The 26,940-nt window shown below is 45.6% G+C and overlaps 1 protein-coding gene and 1 non-coding gene across 4 annotated transcripts; both read right to left on the reverse strand.

Moving 5' to 3' along the window:
- Nucleotides 1–913: 913 nt before the first annotated feature.
- Nucleotides 914–18,213, reverse strand: ELOA (elongin A). 3 transcript variants are annotated; one of them, XR_004989703.2, is made up of 12 exons: nucleotides 18,022–18,213; nucleotides 11,743–11,799; nucleotides 10,884–10,990; nucleotides 9,043–10,219; nucleotides 8,576–8,690; nucleotides 7,715–7,867; nucleotides 7,512–7,609; nucleotides 6,542–6,722; nucleotides 6,144–6,255; nucleotides 4,404–4,582; nucleotides 2,854–3,153; nucleotides 914–2,031 (listed from the first exon to the last, which is right to left on the reverse strand). XR_004989703.2 is itself a non-coding variant. In XM_036448503.2 (11 exons), the coding sequence occupies exons 1-11, from the start codon at nucleotides 18,094–18,096 to the stop codon at nucleotides 3,092–3,094; spliced, it is 2,316 nt and encodes a 771-aa protein (XP_036304396.1). In that variant the 5' UTR covers nucleotides 18,097–18,213; the 3' UTR covers nucleotides 2,764–3,091. The 3 variants fall into 3 exon arrangements, 2 of the variants coding, with proteins under 2 accessions (XP_036304396.1, XP_036304395.1); XM_036448503.2 differs by lacking the exon at nucleotides 914–2,031 and having other exon boundaries at nucleotides 2,764–3,153; XM_036448502.2 differs by lacking the exons at nucleotides 914–2,031; nucleotides 11,743–11,799 and having other exon boundaries at nucleotides 2,764–3,153; nucleotides 18,022–18,208.
- LOC118725190 lies at nucleotides 15,140–15,272 on the reverse strand. The gene has a single exon (XR_004989916.1). It is a non-coding gene; the product is annotated as a small nucleolar RNA U109 (small nucleolar RNA).
- Nucleotides 18,214–26,940: the final 8,727 nt, after the last annotated feature.

The following is a 26,940-nucleotide window of genomic DNA, read 5'->3' on the forward strand; positions in this document are numbered from 1 at the left end:
GACAGGGTGCTGCTTGGCACATAGTAAGTGCAGAACCATCAGGGCCAGTTACTCTTACCTGAGTGCCAGACTTGTGTTAATCTGTAGCCCAGGGTCTAATACAGGTCCAGGCTCAGCAAATGTTGAATTAATAAGGGACTAAGGGCTAACTTACAAACTCTGGATAAAGTCATCCATCAGTTACCATGTTCCACAATTAACTTCAATGCATAGTAATTTCTAACAGTGAGAATTAGATCCAATCAAGAATTGGAGAAAATAAGTCTAGACTATATATACACCCAAAATGCCTTCGTTAGGAGAGAAGGGGTAGTAAAACTGTGTTGTTGTGAGATGCAGGTTTAAGGTAAGATCCAATTCACTGGATGCATGCAGGGGCTGAAACCAAGCCCTTGGCTCCATTAGCAACTGCTGGAACTCCAGCAGCTCAGCCACGATAGGTTCTCATTAATTCCTTGTTGGCATGACCTGTCCGCTTCAGTGTTCATTACGTTCTCATTAGGAAGCCGTGTAGGACTGAGGAGACCTACCGCTGTCTTTCACACCCAGAAGAAATGACTAAAAGGTGGAGGGGCATTCTTTGCAGTCAGAGAATCTGAATTTAAAATCCTTTCTGTTGCTACTTCCTAGCTATGCAGCTTTTGGCTGTGCTGTTTCATGGTCTGAACCTCAGCTTCAACTATGATGGGATTAATAGCTTAATCCAGGGCTCCGGTATAACAAAGGACAGTGCCTGGTCCCCACTCGTTCCTTTTTACCTGAGTCCCTCCCTTTGTTTACAGGGCTCTCCCCCCTTTCCCAGCCTGCTATGCTGCAGACAAAAACCCAATCCCCCCTTATCCAGCCCAGGAACCAGACCTTTTGCGACCAACTTCCATTCTTTGACACAATAAGGGAGAAAGACCAACAATGATTGGGATTTTTTGTTTGTTTTTTATTTAGACATGGAATTTTTCTTTCATTTCATATAACTTATCTAATTAAAATATTCATCTTGGTAGTTACCACAAAAAAGTAACATAGAAAATTATATTTACATTTTGGGACCAAAATACAAATGAAGAGCAAGATGACAACTTGCTCCTTCCCCTCCCGCTTCCCGGAAAGAAAGAGAAAGCCCTAAAGAAACTGCTCATTATATCAACGATCGCAAAGGGTTAATTTGTAATTTGCTGATTTGTATGTAGTGTAGCACAGGGGAAAAAATTGCACACGTTTTCACAAATGAGACCAAAAGTTGGACGTCATCCTATGTCTGCTCTGCAGCCATGCCCAGCACCCAGGCGAGGAGGTCATTTAGAAATTGGGCTTCTCCTCTTCCTTCCTTCCTGGTCTCACCAAGTCACAGCCCCGGTGCAGACATGCGTGGAAGGGGAGGAGGAAAGACCTGGCTCTATGCACACAGGGGTGATTAAAAATCTTTATGGAAGTGATGTCGGGATGAAAATGTGGGTTTTCCTTCCCTGTCTAAAGACTCCTAATAAAGAAAATAAAATCATACACAACTGAATCTGAAATGTGAAAGACTGGTCTCAATGACAGACGTGGACACACAGCTAAGAGACAGCTTGAAGGTGGACACCTTGAGGAAGCCGTTCTAGGCACCTGACCCAGATGTTCATTTGGTTTTAGGTAAGAGGCTTCCTAACATTCCTAAGATTTGGGGATAGGGATGGAATGGTAATACAGTCAATCAAGAGAAATAAAATCCATTAAGAGAAATAATGTTTCACCCAGTTAAAAAACAGCAAATTAAAAGAGAGCGATACTTAGGTCACATCGCCACAGGCGCCTGTACAGCAGAGCACTGATCTTGCTCCTTAGTAAACTCAGAAGCGCGGCCCTCCTTTCCCAAACCACACTCATGCCCTGCGGTCTCGCCCACCCCAAGGCTACAGCTTGGACACTTTTGCTACGTTGGTCCTTCCCTCCAAATTCTGGCTCACACACTCGAAAAGTAGAGAGCTTCAGCTGCAAAGTTCTCTACAAAACATAGCAAATTGTTGTGCTCTTTCAATCACATGATCTTACCTTTTAAAGAAAGCAAAAACAAAATTCCCAACATAGCATTACAGCTTTTAAAACCATTCACTTCTAGTAGTAATTCATAGAGACGGAGATTAAAGTGCTGGCTTTTAAAATTCTGATGCTGTATTTGGGGGGTGGGGGACCCTACCAAAAGCCCTGCCATGTATTTGTGTTTCTCTCCCATGCCAATGGGAGAAGGAAAAACAGGGAAGGGGAAAAAAACCTAGTTTTGAATCAGACACTGGAAATTGTAAAAATGCTGGGATTCTGTGCAAATTGGTCTCCCGAGGGTCTGTGTCCTCAAGTGAGCCTCAAAAATAAAAATAAAATAATTGGGAACTGCAAAAAAGGATGGGGGGAAAGACCCTAGACCTTTACAAATAACCTCCCTTAATAAATACTATTTAATGAATAATAAAGAGTTGTACCTGCAGAGGAACTCAAAGCAACACTGAGCAGGGTCTGAGGGGAGGGGTCTGACGGGATGCTCCTGTCTGCTTGCGGAGGCCCCGCTAGGACCGGCAGCCCAGGCCCGCTGCTCACCTGTGTGTAGTGGGCGCCACACAGGCTCTGGGGACGCCCAGTCCGCCCTCTGTACCAGCGTCCACTCAGGAGAGCTGGACTGGGATAGGAGAATGGCTTCCATTAGCCTTTGTTTAACTTTAATAAAGGACCTAAACATAAAGGCTAAGTATGTAGTAGAGGACAAAAAAACAAAAAAAGAAAACCTGGGGGTAATATAAATACAATCTGGGGCAATATTTATTAATTAAAACTATCTTATAGTTTACAAAGAAGCTAAACAACAACAGAAGTATAATTGACCTTAAAATGCTCAGTGAGACTGAGGCTTCACATCTTCTTCAGAGTTCTGAAGTGTTCTCAGGCGGGAGGCAGTGGCCGCACAGGCTCACAGATGCGACACCTGCGGACTGTGCAGGACTCGGAGACCAAAGCTGCCACAAAGCAGACGACTTGGGTCTCCTTTGGAAGTTCCATTCCCCAACCCCACTGTCCTTGTCTTCCTCACCCCCAAATTCCTTCTCCAAGGCAAGTCCTCAGTTTATCGTCGGGAGAATCTGTTCTTGAAAGCTTTAATTGTCTTAGCCATCATGGGGGCAATTTCTGTGGAAAGAGAAATAAGGCCCCTGTTTCAGATCCGTGGCAGTTTAGACATACAACACCAGAAGTTAACAATCAGCCAAAGTCTTGCCACTCTTGGTCCTGCGCCTCCAGGAAAATGGATGCAAGCAGTAGCTGTTGGCTAACATCACAACAGAAGCAGCAGCACAGAGCTACCACCTGCTGAGCACCTGCCAGGCCTGGAACAATAACTTTCTAATTCTAACAAACTCACCAAGACTCAGACACTGGCCAACCTGCCCCAATAAGTGGCAGAACTGGAATTCAATCCAGACTCTGAAGGCCATAATTTAACTGTCTCATAACACCCAAGCCAGCAAAAAACATTCCCTTCCCACCCGTCTGCCCAGTGTAGCAACAGGCCTGCCTACCACAAGCTAAAAGGCAAATACTGCGTAAGGACTAGTTAACCTGCGTTCAGCCAAACCTTAAGCCAGGATTCCTACTCTCTCATGGGCTCTGAGGTGAAGACAGAATAATGCTTTTAAGTTGGGAACACCTCCTTAGAATACTGGGCATCATCTATGGTCGTGGTCGGCAAACTGCGGCTCGAGAGCCACATTCGGCAATTTGGCCCCTTGAGTGTGGCTCTTCCTGAGAGAGTCTATTTTGAAGAAGTGTCGTTAGAAGAAGTTAATAAGTTTTAAAAATTTGGCTCTCAAAAGAAATTTCAATTGTTATACTGTTGATACTTGACTCTGTTGACTAATGAGTTTGCAGACCACTGATCTATGGTAATCAAATTAATAAAATATGAACAGACACAACTAGATATAAAAAATAAATACTTGGGGCCAGGAGAAGGTCAATGGGGGAAAAGAAAGGAGACATATGTAAACTCTTTGTAATACTTTAAACAATAAAAATAAATAAATACTTGGAAGCTGGGGTTTTAAGGTTGTAAAAACTTCATAAGTTGAACTATAATGTTGTTGTCAATAATGGTTATGAACCCTGTTATTGCCTGGAGAACGTTTTACATTTAAATTTAAAAAAAGGGCAGATTGTGAAAATGAACATTCATTATGATCATTGTTTGAAAGATACACATGCATTATGAACGAACGGGGGGGGGGGGGGGGGGTAGGGGGAGGGTGTACTGACATTTAGACCAGGTATGTGCAAGGCATCAGACGGACGCTACCTCCACCATACAAAATGATGCAGGTAACGACATTAAAGGGTTCAAACACTAGTTTTGAAATATCTGAGCAGAAACCCCAGTCACTCACTCTTCACAGTCGGCTTCCTAGGGTCGTAGGAAACAGTGCTGACCACAGGCGCCAAGTGGGCACTGCTGGTGCTGGGGCCATCATAGGCGGGCTCTTCGGGGCTGGCAGGAAAGCTGTTGCTGCTGCCGCTGTTGGACGGAGCTTGGCTACTTCCTATGGGGTACGGGGCTGGCTTAATCCTGCAACACAGAACAAAGCTGGTTAGCGATGAGATGAGCGGTCCACCCGCAGCACCAGCCCGGAAGCCGGCGCCTTTCTGAGGAGACTCCGTTCCGTGGCTTTGACAGCGCCTCCCACCTGAGAACACTTCAGAACTCATGTGAAGCCTCAGTCTCACTGAGCATTTTAAGGTCAATTATACTTCTGTTGTTATTTAGCTTCTTTGTGAACTGTAAGACAGTTTAATTAACAAATATTGCCACAGATTGTATTTATATTACCCCCAGGTTTTCTGGAAGTGGCTCTGAGGTGACGGTGAGCCCTTCAAAAGGAATGATAGCCTCAACTAACTTTTCACTGTTTAGGCCATGGAGGTGGCGAGGGTCAGATTAGGGGCATCTTTAGAAGGCAAAGCTGGTGGTATTTGTGCTGGATCAGATATGGGGGTAAGAAAAGTCAAGGACGACCTGAGTAGTGGTGTGAGCAACAGGAAGGATGGAGTTGCTATCTGCCCAGATGGGAAAACCAAGAGATGATCAGGTAAAAATTAAGAGTTCATCCAGGCCAGTGTTGCTCAGTGGTTGAGCATCGACCTATAAACCAGGAGGTCATGGCTCAATTCCCAGTCAGAGAGGAAGGGAGATAGTTAGAAACATCAATGAGAGAGAAACATCAATCAGCTGCCTCTTGCACACCCCCTACCAGAGATGTGCCCACAACCAAGGTACATGCCCCTGACTGGAATCGATCCTGGGACTCTTGAGTCTGTAGGCCGACAGTCTATCCACTGAGCCAAACTGGTCAGGGCTCATTGATGTTTCTCTCTCTCCCTCTCCCTTCTTCTTTAAAATTTATATATATAAAAGTCTAAGCCACCAGCTGACCATTTGACCATCTGATCAGTAGCCATGATGTACGCTGACCATCAGGGGGCAAACACTCAATGCAGGAGCTGCCGAGCTGTAGTGATTTGGCAGCAGTGGTTCTCGGGTGATGCACCCCAGAACCAGAAAGAAGGGCGCCCGATTCCTCATCAGGCCGTGCGATTCCACCTTCGGCAATGTGTTGTTGTTGCTGGGGCACTGTTGGCCCCAAATATAGTTTACTGCTGAGCTGTGGTGACCAGTGACCGTGACCAGTGTCATGGACGGCCAGGGAGGGACCGTAGAAGATTGGCTACAGGGCATATTTGGCTGTCTTGCCCAGGCCCACCCTGCTGGTCACCTTCTAATTAATTTCCTTTCAATGTGCAGGAATCCACACACCGGGCCACTAGTATTAAATAAATTAGTCATACAGTAAACTCCACTTTTGCTTAAATAGGGAAAAGGAAAGCATAAGTGAATGTTTCCAGAAGTCAGGCCCTGTTCTCTACTTAACCTTGACCTCTCTGAGAGTCAGCAATAATTGTCCAACCTGCACTGCAGTCGAGGAAGCTGGGGCTCCAGAACCCACTCTGCATTCCCATGCTTTCCCCCCAAAACGAATGGCTTCTTGCCCTGGGCTGCCTTCTCGGGGTGAGCAAAAACTCGTGGACCCTCTTCTCTGAGCTTTCAGAAGCCAGAGCAGCAGAGATGGTACCTGATTTTCTCTGGCACAGCGGCTCCTCCTGTTCCAAACTTTTCCTGCCTCCTTCGAACATCACGAGGTGGTTTGGCTACAGAGTGGACAAAGGCCATCTTTGCCTGTCGGCCTGTGGAGAAATACGGAAATAAACACCTGCCTTCTGGAACAGAGATGCTACTGTTATTTCAATGTGTACACTATTGCCAGATAAAAGCTTAAGTGCTCCCAAGGCTGAGGGTTCACCAACCCTGAAAACCGCTTTGTAGGGTAGCGTAAGCAGTGGTAGAAAAACCCCACCTCTGCCCCACTTGTGCAAATACCAGAGATTTAGGGGCCAGAGGCCCTACATCAGCGGGGCCTACAAGACCCTGCTGTGGCCCAGAGCACAGGGCTCACTATTCTGCCCCGCCCACCTTTGGGCTTATTGGCATGTGCAGATCGGATATTCTTTGTCAATAGTTGTAGCCGCTGCTCTCGGGCATCCTGAAGCCTCAAGTACATCTCCCGCCATGACTCATACTCTTCGGGCCTTTCTTCCTTGAAGTCTCGGTGACAATGAACTTTCCATAATTTATCTGTTTCTTCAATTAATACCTAAAACCAGAACCAGGACATCATTTATATGCAAGCACTCTTATGTATCTCTTTTTCATCCTTAATTACCTAGGTTTCCTAATGATTTTTTTTGTCTATATAGAAATATTAAAATACCATGGCTCTAGAAAAAAAACAAATCAAATCACAAACTTAAAGTTAAATGTGATACATTATACTAGCTGCTTTTGGAGAGTTAGGAGATAAGACAACACAAAATTAGTCTAAGATCATTACTTTCCTTTAGAAACATCAGTGAAAGGTCAAGCCAGAGTGAAGTCAAATCCAGGCATTTCCCAAGTACTACACTGAACTGAAATGGCGAGGGGCCATCTGAGGAGAATGTGTCCGGATACAATCAGATAAGTGTGTCCCAGCATTAGGAAAGGGAAAGGATTTCTGGATCGATCTCAATGTGCCTAGGCCACACCCAGCCCCTGTGCTCTTTAAAAAACTCACCAGACACCTGAGTGTCAGCACAAAGCTCTGTCCCCGGCCTGGATCCCAGAACTCTCCCTGTGCCTCTGTGAGCAGCTAAGCTCAAAGGAGGTGTGGGAAGTGCTTTTCTGCTCCCTTTGAATCCCACCTAAGATTCTACCCAAGAGGCCCACTTAAGATGCCAGAGACAGATGCTGAAAATAATTTTGTTCAAAGGCCCATCGGCAAAACAAACAGGCCCAGAACAGTGATCCAACCTGTAGCCTACCCTCCAGCCGATTCAGAGGTAATGCTATTTCTAGAGACATGAGCCAGAAAACTGCCCTTTTCTCACCCAAACAGGATACTCACATGATTATATTCCTCTATGCGATACAGCTGATCAGGCGTACACCTCTCCAGAACAGGTTCAAGAAGAGAATACGGAACGCCTCCCACTTCAAAGATTGCTGCAGACAATCAGAGGTGAAAGCGCTGAGTAATAGCCAAGCCACCAGTGATATGGCCCTAGCGGCACAACGTGCTTGAGAGCTAGAGAGAAGCATGTGACTTACAATCAATGTTGTTTTTAAGTACCCGGATGCACTGCTGGTGCAAGGTCATCATTTTGGGGAGATAGGCACACTTGGAACCAGAGTACACCTGCATCTTAGAATTCATTCTCCGTCCAGTGAATCCGGCTTCATCCTCTTCCTGGGAAGAGTGTGCTGTAATGCGAGGAAAACAGAACATAAGTTACAAAAAGCTCTAAGCTATCTCCTTCCCACCCCATTCCTCAGCCTCCCAGTTCCCTTTCTCAGCAGTAACCAATGTTACCAGTTCCTTGTGTCCCTCCAGAGAATAAGCAAATATTAACCAATAACATACTCACTACTATCGTTTTTTTTATTTACCACATTTTAGAAATCATTCCATGTCAGCACATAGACTTCCCACATTTTTAAAAAAGATTTTTAAACTAGCAATTTGGCTTAGTGGACAGAGTGTCGGCCTGTGGACTGAAGGGTCCCAGGTTCGATTCCGGTCAAGGACACATGCCCGGATTTCAGGCTCAATCCCCAGTAGGGGGCGTGCATAGGCAGTTGATCAATGATTCTCCCTGATGTTTCTATCTCCCTTTCTCTTCCTCTCTGCAATCAATTTTTAAAAAAAGAGACATGTTAGCTAAGTGCTTTTAATCCACTTAACAGCCCTAAGAACAAACCGTTGTTATTCTCACCTATAGAATATGAAACTGAAGCCCAAGGAAATTAAGTTACCACCCAAGTTCATGTAAATTGTAGAAGGCAGAGATGGATTCAAACCCAAGTCATCAAACTCCAGAGCCTGTCTAATTAAGAAACTCACCAAAATCTGATGACACATCATGATTTTTAAAATCTTCCATTAAAAAACAAACAGATACAGAAAATTACCTTTTCGCTTTGGTTGGAAGGAGGCTATCAAATCGAGGGAAGGAAGTGGCCGGTAATTGGCCTGTATCACAGGCAATGGGAGGTCTGGCAACACTGGCAGGACATCGGTGGGGACCTGCGGAGGAGAGGCCAGTGACCGGATGCCCTGTTCTACAGGCACAGCTTCCCTTCCTCAGTCCATCCCAACAGAGTGGGCCAGGCAGACCCAGGCGGGAGGGGCCACAGGCATGTCTGACCACACAGGTCAGGAAACACATACAGACGAGCCCAGCACCCAGGGCACCTCAGCAAGCACGTGTCTTGGGTATTCTCCACCCCCTGGCAGGGAGAGGCCTGGAGGAAATTACTTCAAACTGAAATTCTACCAGCCACACAAAAGCCAGCCCAGCCAGCAGCAGCGGGTGGGTCCGAGGAGCTCCGCAGAGCCAGGCGCTCTGAAGGGGAGCCACTGAGGGGCGGAAGGTTACCTTTCTCGGCTTGGCTGCTTCGGCTCCAGCCGCCTGGTGCCTCTCTGACTTGTTTTCGTTCACCTTAGGTGATTTCGGAACTGCGTCCACGCTTTTACTAGTGCTTTTCGAATCTTTTTTTTTTAGTGCTTTTTCCCCAGCAGTCGCAGTTGAGGCTTTCACAACCTTTTTCTTTTTCTTCCGGGGCTGGTCATAGCTGAGGTAAGACTCAAAAGACATGGTGGGCTGCTCAAATTCATCATCCACATCTGTCTCCTCAACTCGAGGGAGGGAGCCCCCTGACTTCCTGTCCGAAGGAGTTTTCCCTTTCCCTTCGTGAGTCTTGAGGTTGTTAGAAACCTTCTCTTTTGCCTTGGGCGGCAGGTCTCCGGCCCCCTTTCCTCTGTCCAAGCTGTCTAGACTCTGCTTGTTTTTGTCTGACTTGGTTTTCTCTGCGTCTTTGTGCTTTGGCTTTTTGCGGTGGTTGTCTGAAGCAGTCTCCAAGGGGGATAGAAACTTCTTGGAGCTGCCCTCTCGGTCCTTCTCTTTCTTGATACCACTAGAGGGCGCTTTCTCCTTTGTGCCATCCCCCGAGAGGGGCCTGCGGGTTTCCTCTTTGGAGATGGCCTTGTGGGATTTTTCTCTGCTCAAAGGCGACTTCTCCTCTCCCCTGGCACCCACGGGACGTTTCTCTTTATGGGGAGATTTGTGCTCCTTGTTCTGACTCACAACCCCTTTCCCCCTGGGCTCGCCCAGGTGTCTTTCCTGGCTGGCCCCGAGTCTGTCCTGAAAGGCACTGCTGTGGCCCTTTCCAGGCTTCTGTTGGGGAACAAAGGGCTCGTGATCCTCGTCTGGGGATCTGTAATGGTCCGCGGACATCTGAGGAGGACTGCCGGACGATGGAGGGGACTGAACGTGGCCATAATCGGAAGATTCATGGTCTGAAGAGTAAACTGGGGAAGCCCTGTGGCCCCTCTTTCGCTCCTGACTGTGAGCCACTTTGAGAGGTCTTTCGAACTCCGAGAGTTTCCTGTGTTTTTTCTGTCTGTGATCAGGACTGTATTGTTGGCTACTGGAGGCTTTCCAGTTTTCTTGATAGTCTGCCTCTACCTCCTCTTCCTCCTCCTTCTGAAGGGCGTCCCTGGGGCGCTTTCGGGAATCATTCTTCTCACAGTCCTGTTCATCAGGCTCAGTGTTTCTAAACAGAAGGATACACAGATAAAGCAGTTAAAAATCTCAGCGTTATCCTTGTTCAGGACACAGTCATGGACCCTGAACTCACAAAGAGCTACAGAGAAGGCAAGAGTTAGAAATAGTCTAAGTTTTAAAATTGGGGACTCATGCCCTTGGCAGCATGCTCAGCCCATGCACTGAAGAGTCTTGGGTTCAATTCTTATTCAAGGGCATGTCCCTGGGTTGCAGGTTCGATCCCTGGCCCTAGACAGGGCTCATGTGGGAGGCAACCAATTGATCTTTCTTGCACTGATGTCTCCCCCACCCCCCCACTCTAAAAAAATATTTAAAAAGCAATGGAAAAAAAATCTTTCTGTGAGGATTAACAAACACACACACTCAAAACTTGGGAATCAAATAGGGGATGTTATATATAGCTTGTTCACAACTACATAAAAAGCCTTTTAAGAAAACATTAGAAACATCAAACTTTTAATAATACTTATCTTTGGGTCGTAGACTTAAGAAATTTTGATCCCTATTTCTATTTTTAAGTACTTTTTAATACTATAATCATGGATTATTTTAATATTTGAGACAAAATACTTTAAATAAGAAGGCAGAGAGGAATAATAACGACACCCAATGCCAGATTAACCAGAATCTGACAGACCAGGTGATGTTCTTACCGCTCCACAGGAACCAGCTTCTTCCACTGGGCCACCAGGTCCCTGGCAAAGCTTCCCACGTGCTCGTGTTTCCGTAAGCTATTTACTGTCTTCCCAACGCCGGTCTCCTGCACATTGCACAGGAATTGTTAGAGTTGTGGAAACAGGCTCACCATTTTCAAAGAAATCAGACTCTTGCTTTTCAACAAACCAGTTACTTCCTTCCTAAAATGTACCTTGCAAGCCTCAGTACAAATTAGTTTGTTTCTAACCCCAAACCTCTGACACACAGTAGCAAACAAAGCATACCAGGTCAGAAGAGGAGATACTGAATTAAAACACTTCTACAATAACCAGTGATTCTGGCAGCTGCCAGATACTGAGCTAGCAGCTTTGCATACAGTATCCCAATCAATCCTCCAGTAACAACTCTGTGAGACAGGAATCTGCCCACTGTTACACAGAACAGCTACAGGAACAGAACTTAGATTTGAACTCAGGACTAGTTGATGACAAAGCCAATATTCTTTCAGTTTTTAGAAAAATATTTTTGTAACAAAATCCACCATTTTAACCTTTTTAACGTGTATAGTTCAGTGGTTTACAGAATATTTACAATACTTTGCAACCACCACCACTACTTCCAGAACATTTGTCACCCTAGAAAGAAACCCTGCTGCTCCCAATCGCCCCCAACCCCTAGCAACCACTAACCTCCTTACTGCCTCTGACCTGCCTATTCTGGACATTTCATATAAATGGGATCATACAATACATGATCTTATGTTTCCTTCTCTTCACTTCCAAAGCCCATGCTCTTCGTCTTACTGTACAAAGAGGATATAGTTTTATATAAGATTAAAAGATATACAATTCTTACCACAAGAATATCTACTGTAATAGGCAAGGCGGAGAGTTTCCTCAAATATTTTAAGAGCTGCAGAGAATAAAATAAACATTAATTCCTATAAACATTCACTGGAACAAATAAGGTAAGTTACTTGCCCTAGGACGCAAGTAGGGCGAGATTCCCGCAGGTCTGTGACTTAGGTTCCCGGCTTTTAAGCACTTGCTACACCAACAGGAAATGAGACTTAAAGAGAATTAAACCAACTCTAAGAAAAGTTATCAACTATCACTTTGCCGCTTTTGAGAGAATTTCTAACACAGGTACTGATTTTAGGGAAATTACCCATGGACCTGGCACAGAGGAGAAGAAAAAGGAGCAGAAGTCTCCGCAGGGAAAGGGTATGAGTTTCCGGGCAGTCAGCAGTGTGTAACAGAACTGTTTTTTGGAAACAATGGGAAGGCAAGACCAATTTCAAGTTGCCAGAATCAGAGCTTTGCCATTAATGGTAAACACACAATGTATGCGTATACTAGAAAAGTGATCTGGGTTTGGTCACATTTCCTTCCCGTAGTCCCTAAAACTAGGTCAGAATCAGGCCGGCACTGCTGCTAAGACAGTTCCGGAGTCAGAGACAGGCTTCAGTTTGGCCCTGTCACCTCTTTGCCAGGCGATCTTGTACAAGTCAGTAACCTCTCTGAATCCCATTCACTCCACCTACAAAATAGGAACTGAGTCCTGTTTCCACTCAAACAACCATGCATGGAATCCTATAAAAGCTCAATAAGTGTTTATAATTAATAATTTCATTCAAGAAACATGTTTATTTTTTTGTTAATCCTCACCCAAGGATATTTTTTCCATTAATTTTTAGAGAGAGGGGTAGAGACAGAGAGGAACATCAATGTGAGAGACATACATCAACTGGGGGCTGCAACCGAGGTACATATCCTTGACTAGAATCGAACCTGTGACCCTCCTCCAGTCCAAGGGCTGACGCTAGACCACTGAGCAAAACCAGCTAGGGCTCCAACAGAACTTTAAATGCCTACCTTTGACCTCAACCAGATAGTCCCCAGCCAATCCAAAGTTCTACTTGTTCTATTTCCACCAAAAGTCATGACTAGTCATGTCCTTCTCTAGAAAAAATATATGTACATGTAAACATACTACCATTCAAGAAGCTGCAGCCAAAACCGGTTTGTCTCAGTGAATAGAGTTCGGCCTGCGGACTGAAGGGTCCCAGGTTCAATTCCGGTCAAGGGCATGTACCCTGGTTGGCTTAATAACAAGTTTCCATCTATCCAAGGATGCCCGAGTGCTTTTACCTTGTTAGTGCTTTGTGTGTGTTTTTTCTTGAACCTCATTGGCAAAAGAGGGCTCTGAAGTTCCTTTTCTCTCACTAATGGAGCTAAATCATTTTTAAAATTTATATAGGAGGCAGTAGAGGGTGTGCAGGAGGCAGCTGATCTGTTTCTCTCTCAATCGATGTTTCTAACTCCCTATCCCTCTCTCTTCCTCTCTGTAAAAAATCAATAAAATTTTTTTTTAAAAAAAGAAACTGCAAAGTACAAGTAGTTTAAAGTAGACCGTGACTACCTTTACATTTACATAGTAGAGAAGACAATCTCTTCTTTTTCCACGTGCAGTCGAGGACTCGGTAAGTATGTCACAATGCTATAGGTGGAGCAGCAAGTATGTTTCTCTAGTCACTCTACCTCAGTAACTACTGAACATGGTCAGTAGGCAGAGCAACTGGATCACAAGTAATAACACTGTGATGAGAAACAAATGAGAAGCAAGTGGTAGATAGGGAGTTTCACCTTCATAGTTGAGTGAAAATTATACTCCACTTCAAATCTGATCACCACCAACATCCAACTTAGGAGAAAGTTTATGTGCATTTCTTGCCATCAAAGCTTTGAGTACAAAGATGAATGACAATTCCTTTCCTTAAAGGAAACTTAGAAGCATTGAAAAGGTTAGAAATAGGCTGTCTCCCCTAATACCACCCCAGGGAGGCACTTATATACCATCTACTGTGTCTAGAAGATTGTGTTAAATTCTTACATCTGTCAACTCATTTACTCCATCTTCATTAACCACCTCTATAAAGTGGGTGCTATTCTTCTCCTTTTGTAGATGTGGAGACTTACCTAATGAGCTAGTAATCGAGAACACCTACCACAGCATGTGCCAAAAGCCAGGAGGAACATCCAAAACAACACTGTCCTTAGAAAGCAGAGCTTAGCTACCCCGAAGCAAAAAGCTCCTCCTACAGGATCACTCTGTCAGACAGTCCAGAGTCCACAGCGGAAGGGCACCTGGAACAAAGGAGCCTCAGGACCTCTGAGAGCAGCGTCAGGATGGGTCAGAAGTCACTGAGGGTGTGTTCCATCCCAAGCCCAGCACTAACGGGAGGGAGTGAATGCTATCTGATTTCCTTTGGGCTGGTAAGGGCGACTTAAAAGCAGACAAAGCTAAAGTCCTGGAGATTTTAAAAATGATTTAGCTCCATAGTAAGAGAAAAGGAACTGCAGAGCCCTCTACTGCCAATGAGGTTCAAGAAAAAACACACACAAAGCACTAACAAGGTAAAAGCACTCGGGCATCCTCGGATAGATGGAAACTTGTTATTAAGCCAACAGGCCATTGTAGAGTTTGCAAGAACTGATAACAGATCACTGAGAACTGAGAAATGTCAAACATTTGCACAATCCATGCTTAGGAATTTCAGTTGTCCTCTGCACACTCCCTTCAAACCCAAAGGTTCATAAAGTTGACTCCTTAAGTCTCCACTGACCATCAGACTGTGTTCTGGGTAGTCTCACGTTCAAAATGAAACAATGAACAGGTAACTTTACCAGCCATAAAAATTATGTTCCATAAAATAGTAGGAATTAAGTGATCCTGTTCTCTGCCTGACACCTTTGCACCAAGTAAACCTTGACCATAGATGGCCTCAAAAGTGAAAATAGCCCTGGCTGGTTTGCTCAGTGGATAGAGTGTTGGCCTGCAGACTGAAGGATCCCAGGTTCCTGAGAGAATTCCTGAGAGAATTCCAGTCAAGGGCACACGTTGGGGTTGATCCCCAGTGGGGGGCATGCAGGAGGTAGCCGATCAATGATTCTCTCTCATCATTGATGTTTCTATCTCTCTCTTCCTCTCTGAAATCAATGAAAATATATTTAAAAAAACAAAAACTTTTTTAAAAAGTGAAAATACAGTTAAACACCAATATTAATACCAGAAAATCCAGGAACATATGCATGGAATCCGCCCTTTGGGTAATAATGGTTTTTAAAAAATATATATTTTATTGATTTTCTTACAGAGAGGAAGGGAGAGAGATAGAGAGCTAGAAACATCGATGACAGAGAAACATCTACCAGCTGCCTCTTTTTTTTTTTTTTTTTTTTTTTTTTTTTTTTGATGTAGGAGAAATATACTACTACTCAACCTCTCCTGTAAGGCTGGCAGCCTGAGAACTCCTTTCATGTAGCATGTTATGGAGGCATTCCTGCTCCCAAAGGAAGGAGGAGCAGCCATATTTCCACATGCAACCAGCTGCCTCTAGCACACCTCCTACGGGGGAGGTGCCCGAAACCAATGTACATGCCCTTGGCCAGAATCAAACCTGGGACCTTTCAGTCCGCAGACCGACGCTCTACCGCTGAGCCAAACCGGTTTCAGCATAATAATGGTTTTGAAGTCAGGATTTAGTTGCGAATTCGTTACGGCTATATAATCATCTTGCAATTTTAAAAAAATATATATATAAATATATATATTATTGATTTTTTATAGAGAGGAAGGGAGAGGAATAGAGAACTAGAAATATCGAAGAGAGAGAAACATCAATCAGCTGCCTTCTGCACACTCCCCATCGGGGATGTGCCCGCAACCAATGTACATGCCCTTGACCAGAATCGAACCTGGGACCTTTCAGCCCGCAGACCGACGCTCTATCCACTGAGCCAAACCAGTTTCAGCTCATCTTGCAATTTCAAGATCAACCTGTGGGAGCTTGTTGGGTTAACAGAAGGTTGAGGAAAAGGCCATTGTGCCAGCTTGCAGTTTTACCCTACAGTTAGCTCATTGCTGAATGCTAGCTAACGTGCCCTTTGCAAAAATGATCTCCCAACATTTTCTTATCTTTTATTTTTTTAAAAATATATTTTATTGTTTTTTTACGGAGTGAAGAGAGAAGGATAGTTAGAAACATCAATGAGAGAGAATCATCTATCAGCTGCCTCTTGCACTCTCTCTACTGGTTATGTGCCTGCAACCAATGTACATGCCCTTGACCAGAATCGAACCCGGGACCTTTCAGTCCTCAGGCTGACGCTCTATCCACTGAGCCAAACTGGTTTCGGCTCTCATCTTTTATTTTTAATTTTTAAAAATTTATCTTAGAGAGATGGAGGAGGAGAAGGGAAGAATGGGAGGAGACAGAAAGAGAAACATTGATGTGAGAGAAACAACCTCATATCCACAGGTTGCCTCCCACATACGCCCCAACTAGGGATCAAAGAGCAACTTGGGTTATGTGCCGCCTTCGGTTGCATACGACAACACCGGGCCAAACTGGCCAGGGCTTTCTCATCTCCTTAAGGTTCACGTCAGAACACAAAGCCAGAAGTTCAGGGTGATTTCCTAACTGGGAAGAGAAAGCCAAATACTGGCAATAATCTCTAATAGTTCAAATAGGATGAGAAGTCAAACCATTTCCTAATGTGAAACTTGATTCACATTTCCTAGAAAAGCTACTTCAAAACTTAAATTCTAGTGGGAGAATGACTACAGATACTACATGGTGCATATTTTTAACCTGATAGAAAGACCAAAATTAGGGTTGGGAGATGGATTTACATAATATTGCTTTAAGGTTTTAAAGATCAGTCCCAAATCTACAGAGTTTGGGAAAACAAACTGGTACTAAAAAACACTGAACATTTATCAGACGTCCAAAAAGGGTAACTATAAAAAGAAACTTGTAAATATGTCTGGCCACTAAGTATTGAAGCCACAATAGAAAATAACGCAATTATAAGCATTTACAGTTTCACAGATTTAAAACTAAAATGGCTTCCTAAATAAGCAGATCTTTGAGCTAGGTATGAATTAAAGAATTAAAAAGTGGCCTGAGGGTGAGATGCTGTATGCAGCCTTTACACATGGAGGCCAAAACCCTCCCCTCTGACAAGCCGGGAACAAGGCGAAGAGAAAGGGGCCTTCAAAGAAACTGAAGGGTGGTGACTAATATCTGCGGGGCTCTTCCCAGAACCCGGCACTGCGGCCTTTCGGTTCAGTCTTAGGAAGCAGCAGGTGAGGAAGGCTGAGCAAAGACGGTCCCGGTCCTCGCTGGCAAATGGTTTAGAACCAGAATCTATCGCCCCTTCATCTCCACCTCCTGGACCACTGCCTCCTGAGGCGCTCCGGGGCTGAGCCCCGCTCCTGGAAACCGCACTCTGGCCAGAATGCTGGCAGAATGTCAAACCGGGGTGTTTCCATCCGTGGACCTAAATTTTAAAAAATTCTAACATCCTCCACTCCCAGACACGGATAAGATGGATAACGAAGTCGGAGAGGGAGAAGAATGCATTTAAGTTAAGAAAAGCTTAAAAAATAAAGAACTAGCTGACTACAATTAAAAATGGTTGCCCACCTCTCACTGCAAAACGAGAAACGTTAGCTCTCGCCTTTCTATGAAGTGAGGCCAGAAGGAAACCTACCCGCAACTTCTAACCTCTTTCTTCTTCCAATCACAACCGAAGTTTTTAGGCTCCGTTCACAGCGGAGACGTGGGGTTTACTTTGCCCCGTTTTTTAAGGGATTTACTCGCAAAGTGAGAAGGTCCAAGTTCAGTACCAAAGCGTCTCTGGGAGCCGCAGGACCGCACACCAGCCCGGACCCACCGCGCACCGGCAGACCCCCCGCTCCCAACCCCAGAGCCTGGGACCGGCGCGGGGCACGGGGCGGCAGTGGACCCGGCGGCGCCCCGACGGGAACAGCTGGCCCGGGACCGGGCGGCTCGGGAGCCGCGGACACGCGGAGTCCGCCCGCCGCCGCCGCCGCCCGGCCGGGAGGCAGGAGGCCCGGCCCCCGGCCCCGCCGCCTGACGTGCGGGTTCTCCGCGTGGGCAGCGGCCAAGGCCGGAACTTCCCGACTCCGGCTGCGAGCGCTACGCGGCCTGGCTCCGGGTCCGAGCCCCGCGGCCCCGGCTGACCTGGGGGGCCGCGCTCGGCCCACGACCGTTACGGGGCCGCGTCCGCCCAACGCCCGCCCGCTGCGCGCCGCCCGCTCGCTCACCTTCTTCGGGTCCGGGTTCGCGGCCAGCCGCGCCTGCAGCTTCTCCACAACTTGGAGCGCCGACTCCGCCGCCATCGCTGTCACTGGCGCGGCCTCCTCGCCGGAACTGGGCTCGCGTCGCGTCCTCGGGCCGCAGCTCCGCCCTCCGTGCCTCCCCGGCGGAGACGGAAGCGCTACTGCCCCTTCCGGGCCTCGGCGGGGCGGGGAGGCGCGGGGAGCCGGGCGGCCGCAGGCCCCGCCCCCAGGCCCCGCGGGCCCGGCCCCCGTGCGCGCCCCGCGGCCGCGCGCCCCGAGACCCGGGCTGCCGGGGCCGGCCGCTCCGGGCATCGCGCTCCAGCCCGCGGTGTGCGAGCCCAGGCCCGGCAGGCGTGTCTCTGCCTCGCTAAGGCGGAACGAGGCCACAGCCCAGACTCGGGCTTCATAAATCCTAACCTAATCCGGGTGGGGGGCTGAGCCACGCCCTGATTAACACCTGTCGGTGGTTCCCGAGCGGGTCCGCCGCTCAGGGATTCAGCAGGGATTAAGATTGCGACCACCCTAGCTTGGGTCCTACCTTAATTTCACCTTCATTGCAGCACGCTGAAACTTTTGTTATATCATCCCCACTCTTCCAATGAGGACATGGAGGCTCACGGAGACCAAATTAATTTTCATGGGGTGAAGCCGGAATTTGAATCTAAATAGTCCACTGTGAACACACATCTCTGAATAGGTGAGCAATGGAGGCCCAGAGAAAAAGGGATTTGTGAAAAATTAAGCAGCTTAATAGCCTGTGTCTCCATTTCCTCCCAAATCCTGTCTGGTACCATAGGCACCAAATAATGAATGAATGAATGAATGAATGAATGAATGAATGAATGAATGAACGAATGAATGAATGGAACGAAGGAAGAACGAATAAATGAATGGGGTTGTTTCCTCTGAAGCAGTAGGGCCTGAATCAGACCAACCCAAGACACCATCTTATCCTAATACTAAATTTTATTGTTACTATTATTAATACTAAAAAGAACTAAATGCCCTGGCTGGTTTGGCTCAGTAGACTGTGCATCAGCCTGCAGACTGAAGGGTCCCAAGTTCTATTCCACTCAAGGGCACATGCCGGGGTTGTGGGCTTGATCCCCAGTGGGGGGTATATAGGAAGCAGCCAATCAATGATTCTCTCTCATCATTGATATTTCTATCTCCCTTTCCCTGCCTCTCTGAAATCAATAAAAATATTTTAAAAATAAAAAGAACTAAACAGTTGAAAACATTTAAAATACCAACATTGCGGGGTAGGGGAATGTGGAAGAGGGCAAAGGGGAAATAAATGGGACAGAAAGAGACTACTTGGGGCACACAGTGCAGTGTGCCGATGTTTGAGTTGCAGGCTTGAAAACTGTAGGGTTTTGTTAACCAATGTCACCCCAATAAATTCAACTGAAAAAATACCAGCAATGATCACACTTATTTGCTTAGACAAGGTTAGATCCCCAGGAGTAACTTGGCAATGTACCTGTCCTCTCAGTGTGTGTGTGGGGGGGGGGGGGGGGGGGGGGCAGAGTCTTCTAGTTCCTTAATCTGGAAAAGGAAACTTGGCATGTTTCTTCAAAGGCACTTTCACACACTCACTATGCTGAGGAGCCCTCCCTCCTGTGCTCCACCCTCTGCTAAGTGCCTCTCCCTCTGAAATTGGCCCTTTTCAATGTGTAGATACATTTCCTGTTTTTCTGTCTTGTCACTGGGCTGTTTGCTTATCAAATGCAGCGACGGGCCTGTCCAACATTAAATCTCTGCTGCTGGCACAATCCAGTTGGGATCATCAGTCTTGGATAAATCCATACAAGATTAATGACCACTCGCTTGGTGCTGAACTCAGTCACGGGATGTGATGGAAAAGGCATCAAACTGGGTGTGAGGGGAGCAGGTCTAGTCCCTGCCATAGAGTCTCCCTCCTTTACACAGCAAATACTTTTACATTTTAAATTCCTCCCATGTTGAGAATGTAGCATTTATGCAATGGAAAACAAGCAAATTCTTGAAGCAGAATTGCTGACTGACTGACCTGGCATATACTGGGATGTTGTGGAACATTTGCACATGGCCAGGGAGGTCTCACCAACTAGAATGAAAAGAAACAATTCACGCTGCTAGGGCTTCTGGAGAGCATTCACTCTGCCCTTCCACTGCATCCATGTCGGCCTGAGTTTGGCTTAACTGCCAAGAACTCCGACTTCTCTGGTCAGTTTATTATGTGCGTCTTTCTGATTAAAAAGACAACTTTAACCACTTCTTAAAAATGGTCCTTTGAATGTGTTCATTAGGGGATTACCACTATAATCCTCAGTTTACACAAGGTTGTCCAGCCCCTAGGTCAGAGGATGTTTTGTCCATCTTGGATCAACACCACCTAGCACACAGGTGACATTCTGTGAAGGTTTGTTGAAAACTTAACTAATTATTAGTACATTTAAGGCTAGCCCAGAGTATTGACTGAAAACCTGAGAACTCCCCAGCTCTTTTGCCAGCACTATAGAGGGCCCCCCGTGGGAGGAATTAAGACAGATCTCATTCAGCTGGGAAGGCATGTCTGCGGCTACGCTAGAGAGTAAAGACGGGCAGGAAGCTCTTACCTTCCGCTGTACACACTTCTGAGTGTTTGCAACAAATATGGGCTGCTTATTTTAATTTTTGAGAAGAGCAATCCATTTGGCTGGCAGGGAAAACCATTTGGCTATCCACTCTATTCACTGAGCCAAACCGGTTAGGCCAGTGGTTCTCAACCTTTCTAATACCTCGACCCTTTAATACAGTTCCTCATGTTGCGGTGACCCCCAACCATAGAATTATTTTCGTTGCTACTTCATAACTGTAATTTTGCTACTGTTATGTATCGTAATGTAAATATGTGTTTTCCAATGGTCGTAGGCGACCCTGCTAGCAGTTCACCCTAGCTATGTAAATCTCATTTAAAAAACTGAGATAAGTGAGAAAAAGCCACCAACCATCTTGTCCTTAATAGAAAGGAAGCCCTCAGCTTTCACGGCATGATTGAGATTCTGTGGGCTGGACAGCGTGTTGAGTGAGGAATACTGGTGTGGAGGGCTTCCCCGTGGGCCTCTCCTGGCCTGGCTCTGCCACTCCTCCATCTTACCAAGTAGCTGCATGTGAGATTGGTTGGTTGGATGATGGGTGCACAGGACACAGGGTTGGGGCATCAGTAACAACCTGAACTCCAACGCTCAATTCTACCTGCGCTAACCGTGGCTCCAGGTCGTTCAATTCACCGACATTGTTTCCTCCTCCTTGACAGATTTCTTGTGCCGCTTATTCATGTCATACTATTTTACCGGCATTCAGTAGGTGCTCTGGGTGTGTGTTTAAGCAGCAGTTATTAGGGAAGATTCATGGCCTTGGTAAAGGGAATCTTGTGTTCTGCTGTGGAGACTATGAAACTCCATCTGAGCAGTGTGTTCTGCACAGCTGTAGCCACTGTTCTCAATGGGCTCATTTTCTGAATTCTATATTCATCTTTCACATCCTTCAAACATGTTCAGTTGGTTATTTACTCAGGGATGGCATCTTTCTGGGTTTTACAGGCTGGGTTTGCCTTCCTTAAAAATAGTTCTACAAGTGGAGACTGCCAGCTCCAGGGAATGGGGTCTGAGGCTCAAAATCCACATCTTTCAGACTGCCTCCAAGTTGGATGAAATCCCCACTAACAATTTAAGAATATCTAAAAGGCCTAGAAATTCTGAGGTCCTTTATCTAAAAAGCAGCATTCTATTGTACAATGCCCATAGAAAAGCAGCCCAGGAAAAATGCTACCATAAAAATCAGAGAGTAATGAGTAAATACTTTAATACCTCTATATCGTGTATTTATGTAATCTGTATCCAGGTAATAACCTAAATCAGCAGTGGCATGCTGGTATGCTGCAAGCAAGACTTTTTAAACACGCAATACGTGACTATTTAGTCAGGGACACTGACCTCTTTTCCTTTTGTCAAATAAAATCATGACAATAGCCATCCAGTGTGAATGAATCAAAATTACACCTTTTTTTTTGTCAGATCAGCAAAAAATGTATTTTTGGTGTGCCACATAATTTTTTTAAAAAAAGTTTTTATTATTAGAGACATAGGAAGGAAGAGGGAGAAACAAGAATGAGAAACATCAATATCCATCCGTTGCCTCCTGCACACCCCCTGTTGGAGAATGAGCCTTCAACCCAGGCGTATGCACTGACCTGGAATTGAACCTGCAACCTCCTGGGACATGGGTCAATGCTCAACCACTGAGCAACACTAGCCGGACATTGCAGAATTTTAGTAATGAATTTATGCCTGCCAGGAGATGAAAAGGTTTGAAAATCGCTGATCTAAATGATTTTCCTTAGCTTTTTTATTTTTTATTTTTGAGAGGGAGAAACATCCATTTGTTGTACCACATATTTATGCACTCACTGGTTGATTTTTTTTTTTTTTTAACATCTTTATTGATTTCAGAGAGAATGGAGAGGAAGAGCAAGAAGGGATGATGAATCATAGATTGGTTGCCTCTTGCATGGCCCCCCTCCCTAGTGTGGATTGAGCCCGCAACCCAGGCATATGCCCTTGACCAGAATTGAACCCGGGGCCCTTCAGTCAGCAGGCCAACGCGCTATCCATTGAGCCAAACAGGCCAGGACTGGTTAATTCTTGTATGTGTCCACCAGGGATTGAATCACAACCTTGGTGTATTGTGATGACACTCCAACCAACTGAACTACCCAGCCAAGGCTGTTTTATTTTTATTATAACATTTATCACAGTTTGAAATGACCTTATTTAGTGCTCATATTTTTAAACTTCTCTTTTTATTATGTAAGCTCCATGAGGCATCACTGCGGCTAAAACTGCCTACAACATACCAGTGTTTCCCCGAAAATAAGAAATCCTCCGAAAATAAGACCTAGCGCATGGAAAGATAAGATATCCCCTGAAAATAAGATCTAGTGCAACTTTGGGAGAAAAAATTAATATAAGACACTGTCTTATTTTCGGGGACACAGGGTAGTAGGCGCTCAACAAATATTGCCTGAGTTGAATGAAAGATCTATCTCACAGCATTATTGTGCGGATTAAATGAGATTATGTGTGTTGATAGCAAAGTGCTATCAACCAATTATATTATTTTAATCCTCACTGTCCGTTTTATTTTTTTAAATATATTTTATTGATTTTTTTACAGAGAGGAAGGGAGAGAGATAGAGTTAGAAACATCGATGAGCTACCTCTTGTACACCCCCTACTGCGTATGTGCCGGCAACCAAGGTACATGCCCTTGACCGGAATCGAACCTGGGATCCTTCAGTCTGAAGGTTGACACTCTATTCACTGAGCCAAACCGGTTAGGGCAGTGGTTCTCAACCTTTCTAATACCTCGACCCTTTAATACAGTTCCTCATGTTGTGGTGACCCTCAACCATAGAATTATTTTCGTTGCTACTTCATAACTGTAATTTTGTTACTGTTATGTATCGTATTGTAAATATCTGTGTTTTCCAATGGAAACCACTAGCAGGGTCGCCTAAGACCATCGGAAAACACTGATATTTACATTCACCCACAGGCTGAGAACCACTGGGTTAGGGCATCACTGTCCATTTTATAGAGAAGGAAATTGATGCTTAGGAAACTTCAGTGATAGCATGCTCTCAGCTCCAGAAACCTAGCATGTAGTTAGGGTCTTGCTGAGTGTCCTTTGGAATGAAGTAGGAAACTAAAGGCAGCTAGCTGGGAGCTGATGGGACTAGACAGGTTAAGAGGAGGAGGGGAAGATTCATCCTGGATTAGGTTTTCATGGGTCGACACTCATTTACCACATTTGAGTTAGTAGCTCAACTTCTCTGAGTCTTGGGTTTTCATTCCTAAAGAGGTCTCTGAACCATCCAAGTTTGGGTATCCACATCTCCCTCCTCTCATTGGGGGAAAAAAAGATTAAACACCATTGGGTTAAGTAGAGAAGATTAAGAGAGTAAGAAAGTACCACAGGGGCCAAAACTGGTTTGGCTCAGCGGTAGAGCATCGGTCTGCGGACTGAAAGGTCCGGGGTTCGATTCCGGTCAAGGGCATGTACGTTGGTTGCAGGCACATCCCTGGTGGGGGGTGTGCAGGAGGCAGCTGTTCGATGTTTTTCTCTCATCAACGTTTCTGGCTCTCTCTCTCTCTCTCTCTCTCCCTCTCTGTAAAAAATCAATAAAATAAAATAAATTAAAAAAAAAAAAAGGAAAAAAAAGAAAGAAAGTACCACAGGGGAGTGAGAACAGCCACTTGCCCAGTGCCTTCTAGAATGCTCAGCTCTTTGCCACCTTCTATGTCATCTCTCCACCTCCCAACATCTTGTGGGGCCTTTTAAGAATAAGAAGCCAAGGCTCAGAGAGACTGAGCTACTAGCTCAAATGTAAATGACAAGCCAAAAATGAAGAACCTGCCCTAGCTGGTTTGGCTCAGTGGATAGAGCATCGGCCTGTGATGGACCAAAGGGTCCCTGGGTTCGATTCCGGTTAAGGGCACATACCTTGGTTGCAGGCTCCTCCCTTACCCGGGTCCTGGTTAGGGCGCATTCTCTCACATCAGTGCTTCTCTCTGTCTTATCCTCTCTCTCTTCCATTCTCCCTAAAAATCAATGGGAAAATATTTTTAGTTGAGATTAATTTAAAAAAATATATTTTAGTGATTTTTAACAGAGAGGAAGGGAGAGAGATAGAGCTAGAAACATTGATGAGAGAGAAACATCAATCAGCTTCCTCCTGCACACCCCCCACTGGGGATGTGCACGCAACCAAGGTACATGCCCTTAACCAGAATCGAACCCGGGACCCTTCAGTCTGCAGGCCAACGCTCTATCCACTGATATGCTCAGCCAGTTGAGCCACACCGAGCAAGGCAGGACCATTTAAAAAAAAAAAAATGTCAGTAGCCTCTGCCTGGCAGAGTAGAACCCTCAAGCTTAGCTAGCCAAGTGAGTGAGAGAATGAAGATCTACAAAGAAGGAAGGCTTACTTCAGAGGCGGCTTCAGAAAATGATCATGTGTCCTAGATCTAGGAAGGAATTATAATTTTCCAGTGAGAAGGGAGTGGAGAGACACTCCAGGTGAGGCAGCAGGAGTATAAAGGAGTGGAGGTCTGAGTCTGCAGTACCGGAGAACATGGAAGCATGGCTTGAGTGCAAGGTAGATGAAAATGAGCTGATGGAAAAGGCAATGCTCAGTGTACCCCCTCCCCCAATCCTGTTCAAGGCACCCCGAAACAGATAAACACATCCACAAATACTTCAGTAAGTTGTGAAGATGGTATAGTCTTCTATTTTGAAGACAAAAAACAGGTACTCTATCTGAACACAGATGCAAAACCAGCCACACCACTGTGTGCAAACCAGCGTGACCTTCAGCTGCACAGAACCGCCATGTGTAAGCACCGTGACCTCCCTCAAGGAACTTACTCTCTAGAGAAGTTGCTGTGTAACCAAGAATCAGAGGAACTGTCATCACTGATAAGGACCTGGCTTGATCAGCAAACCCACAGGAAGACACTCCTGGGAGCACAACTGCCTGCAGCAGGCAGACAGATCCTCCCCACAAGATAAGAGGCTCCTCTGACCCAGTATGAAGGCAGGCTAGTTATGGTAGCAACAACAAAAATAAAATGGGATGCTCAGTTCTGTTAGCAGAAGTAGGCGCTTTAACTATTTTCTCATTTCAAGGAGAGCCTAAGGAGGTGGGTATTACTGCCCCCACTTTACAGAAAAAGAAGCCCAGATTTGCTGAGGTAACGGGAACCACTGGGACTGGACCCCAGGTCTCTGGCTGTAAAAACTGCTCTTCCCGCTTCACCACAGAGACGCTTCCTTTTGTGACTGCCTACTGCAGGAGGGATGACCCTCCGTCATGGAAAAGGGGGCACATTCAATGCCAGTGTTAGTATGAGATGCACAAACTAGCAAGAGGGCACTCACAGCTCAGCCTTATCCTCGTCAGCCTCCTGCTAGGATGATCTGTGTAGTTGCTATCAGAATTCCAATCTGGCCCTCTCACAAGCTCCAACTCCCCTTTCAGTAGATGCCCCCCAATCACCTCAAAGAATCACTGTTCCCTTGCAGCCAGCCAGTTCCTCTTTTTACTTCCTGGTTTCAATGGAGCAAGACACAGACAAATCTTTCTTAGTCTGTTTTCTCATCAAAGTAGGGGAGTTGAGCTTGTTAAATAAGTTCATAGCTAAACCAATAATACTCGTGCCAAGAACTGCTAAGTAAATACCCTGCTCTTGAAACAGCACTTGATTCAAAATATTTATCAAGCCCCTACTCTGTGCCAGGCACTGTGCTTGTTCCTGGGCCTCCTAAGATGTGCAGGCGAGAAGTCTAGTGGTGTGTGATATTATTCAAAAGATAAATTCCATTAGGAAAGTCCTAAATCTATCAGCAATTAGAGGATGACCTGGAACAAAAATTTTACTAAGGAAGAGGAAGCTTCTATAGATACATGAAGACATTCAGCCAAAACTGGTTTGGCTCAATGGATAGAGCGTCGGCTTGGGGACTGAAGGGTCCCGGGTTCGATTCCGGTCAAGGGCATGTACCTTGGTTGCGGGCACATCCCCAGTAAGGGGTGTGCAAGAGGCAGCTGATCAATGGTTCTCTCTCATCGATGTTTCTAACTCTCTATATCTCTCCCTTCTTCTCTGTACAAAATCAATTAAATATATATTTAAAAAAATAAAAAGACATTCAACCTCAGTAGTAATCAGGTAAGTGAAAAGTAAAACCACAATTAAATAGCATTTCAAACCCATCCGGCTGAATTAGTACCTGATAGGAATACTGGGCCAGCAGGCCCAAGATTGCCAAACAATAAACCTGACCAAGCCCAGAAGGAGTACAGGCAGGTGCAACAGG

Source organism: Pipistrellus kuhlii, unplaced genomic scaffold (genome assembly GCF_014108245.1).
Source record: "Pipistrellus kuhlii isolate mPipKuh1 unplaced genomic scaffold, mPipKuh1.p scaffold_m20_p_2, whole genome shotgun sequence".
Lineage (NCBI taxonomy): Eukaryota > Metazoa > Chordata > Mammalia > Chiroptera > Vespertilionidae > Pipistrellus > Pipistrellus kuhlii.

Bases quoted from the DNA above. Each gene is read 5' to 3' on its own strand.
- ELOA (XM_036448503.2), bottom strand. From the start codon at position 18,096: ATGGCGGCGGAGTCGGCGCTCCAAGTTGTGGAGAAGCTGCAGGCGCGG. The intron at 10,991-11,742 runs GTAAGAATTGTA...TGCAATGTGCAG, and splicing joins TTACAGTAGATATTCTTGTG to GAGACCGGCGTTGGGAAGAC. The intron at 7,610-7,714 runs GTAAGTCACATG...GATTGTCTGCAG, and splicing joins ACTTAAAAACAACATTGATT to CAATCTTTGAAGTGGGAGGC.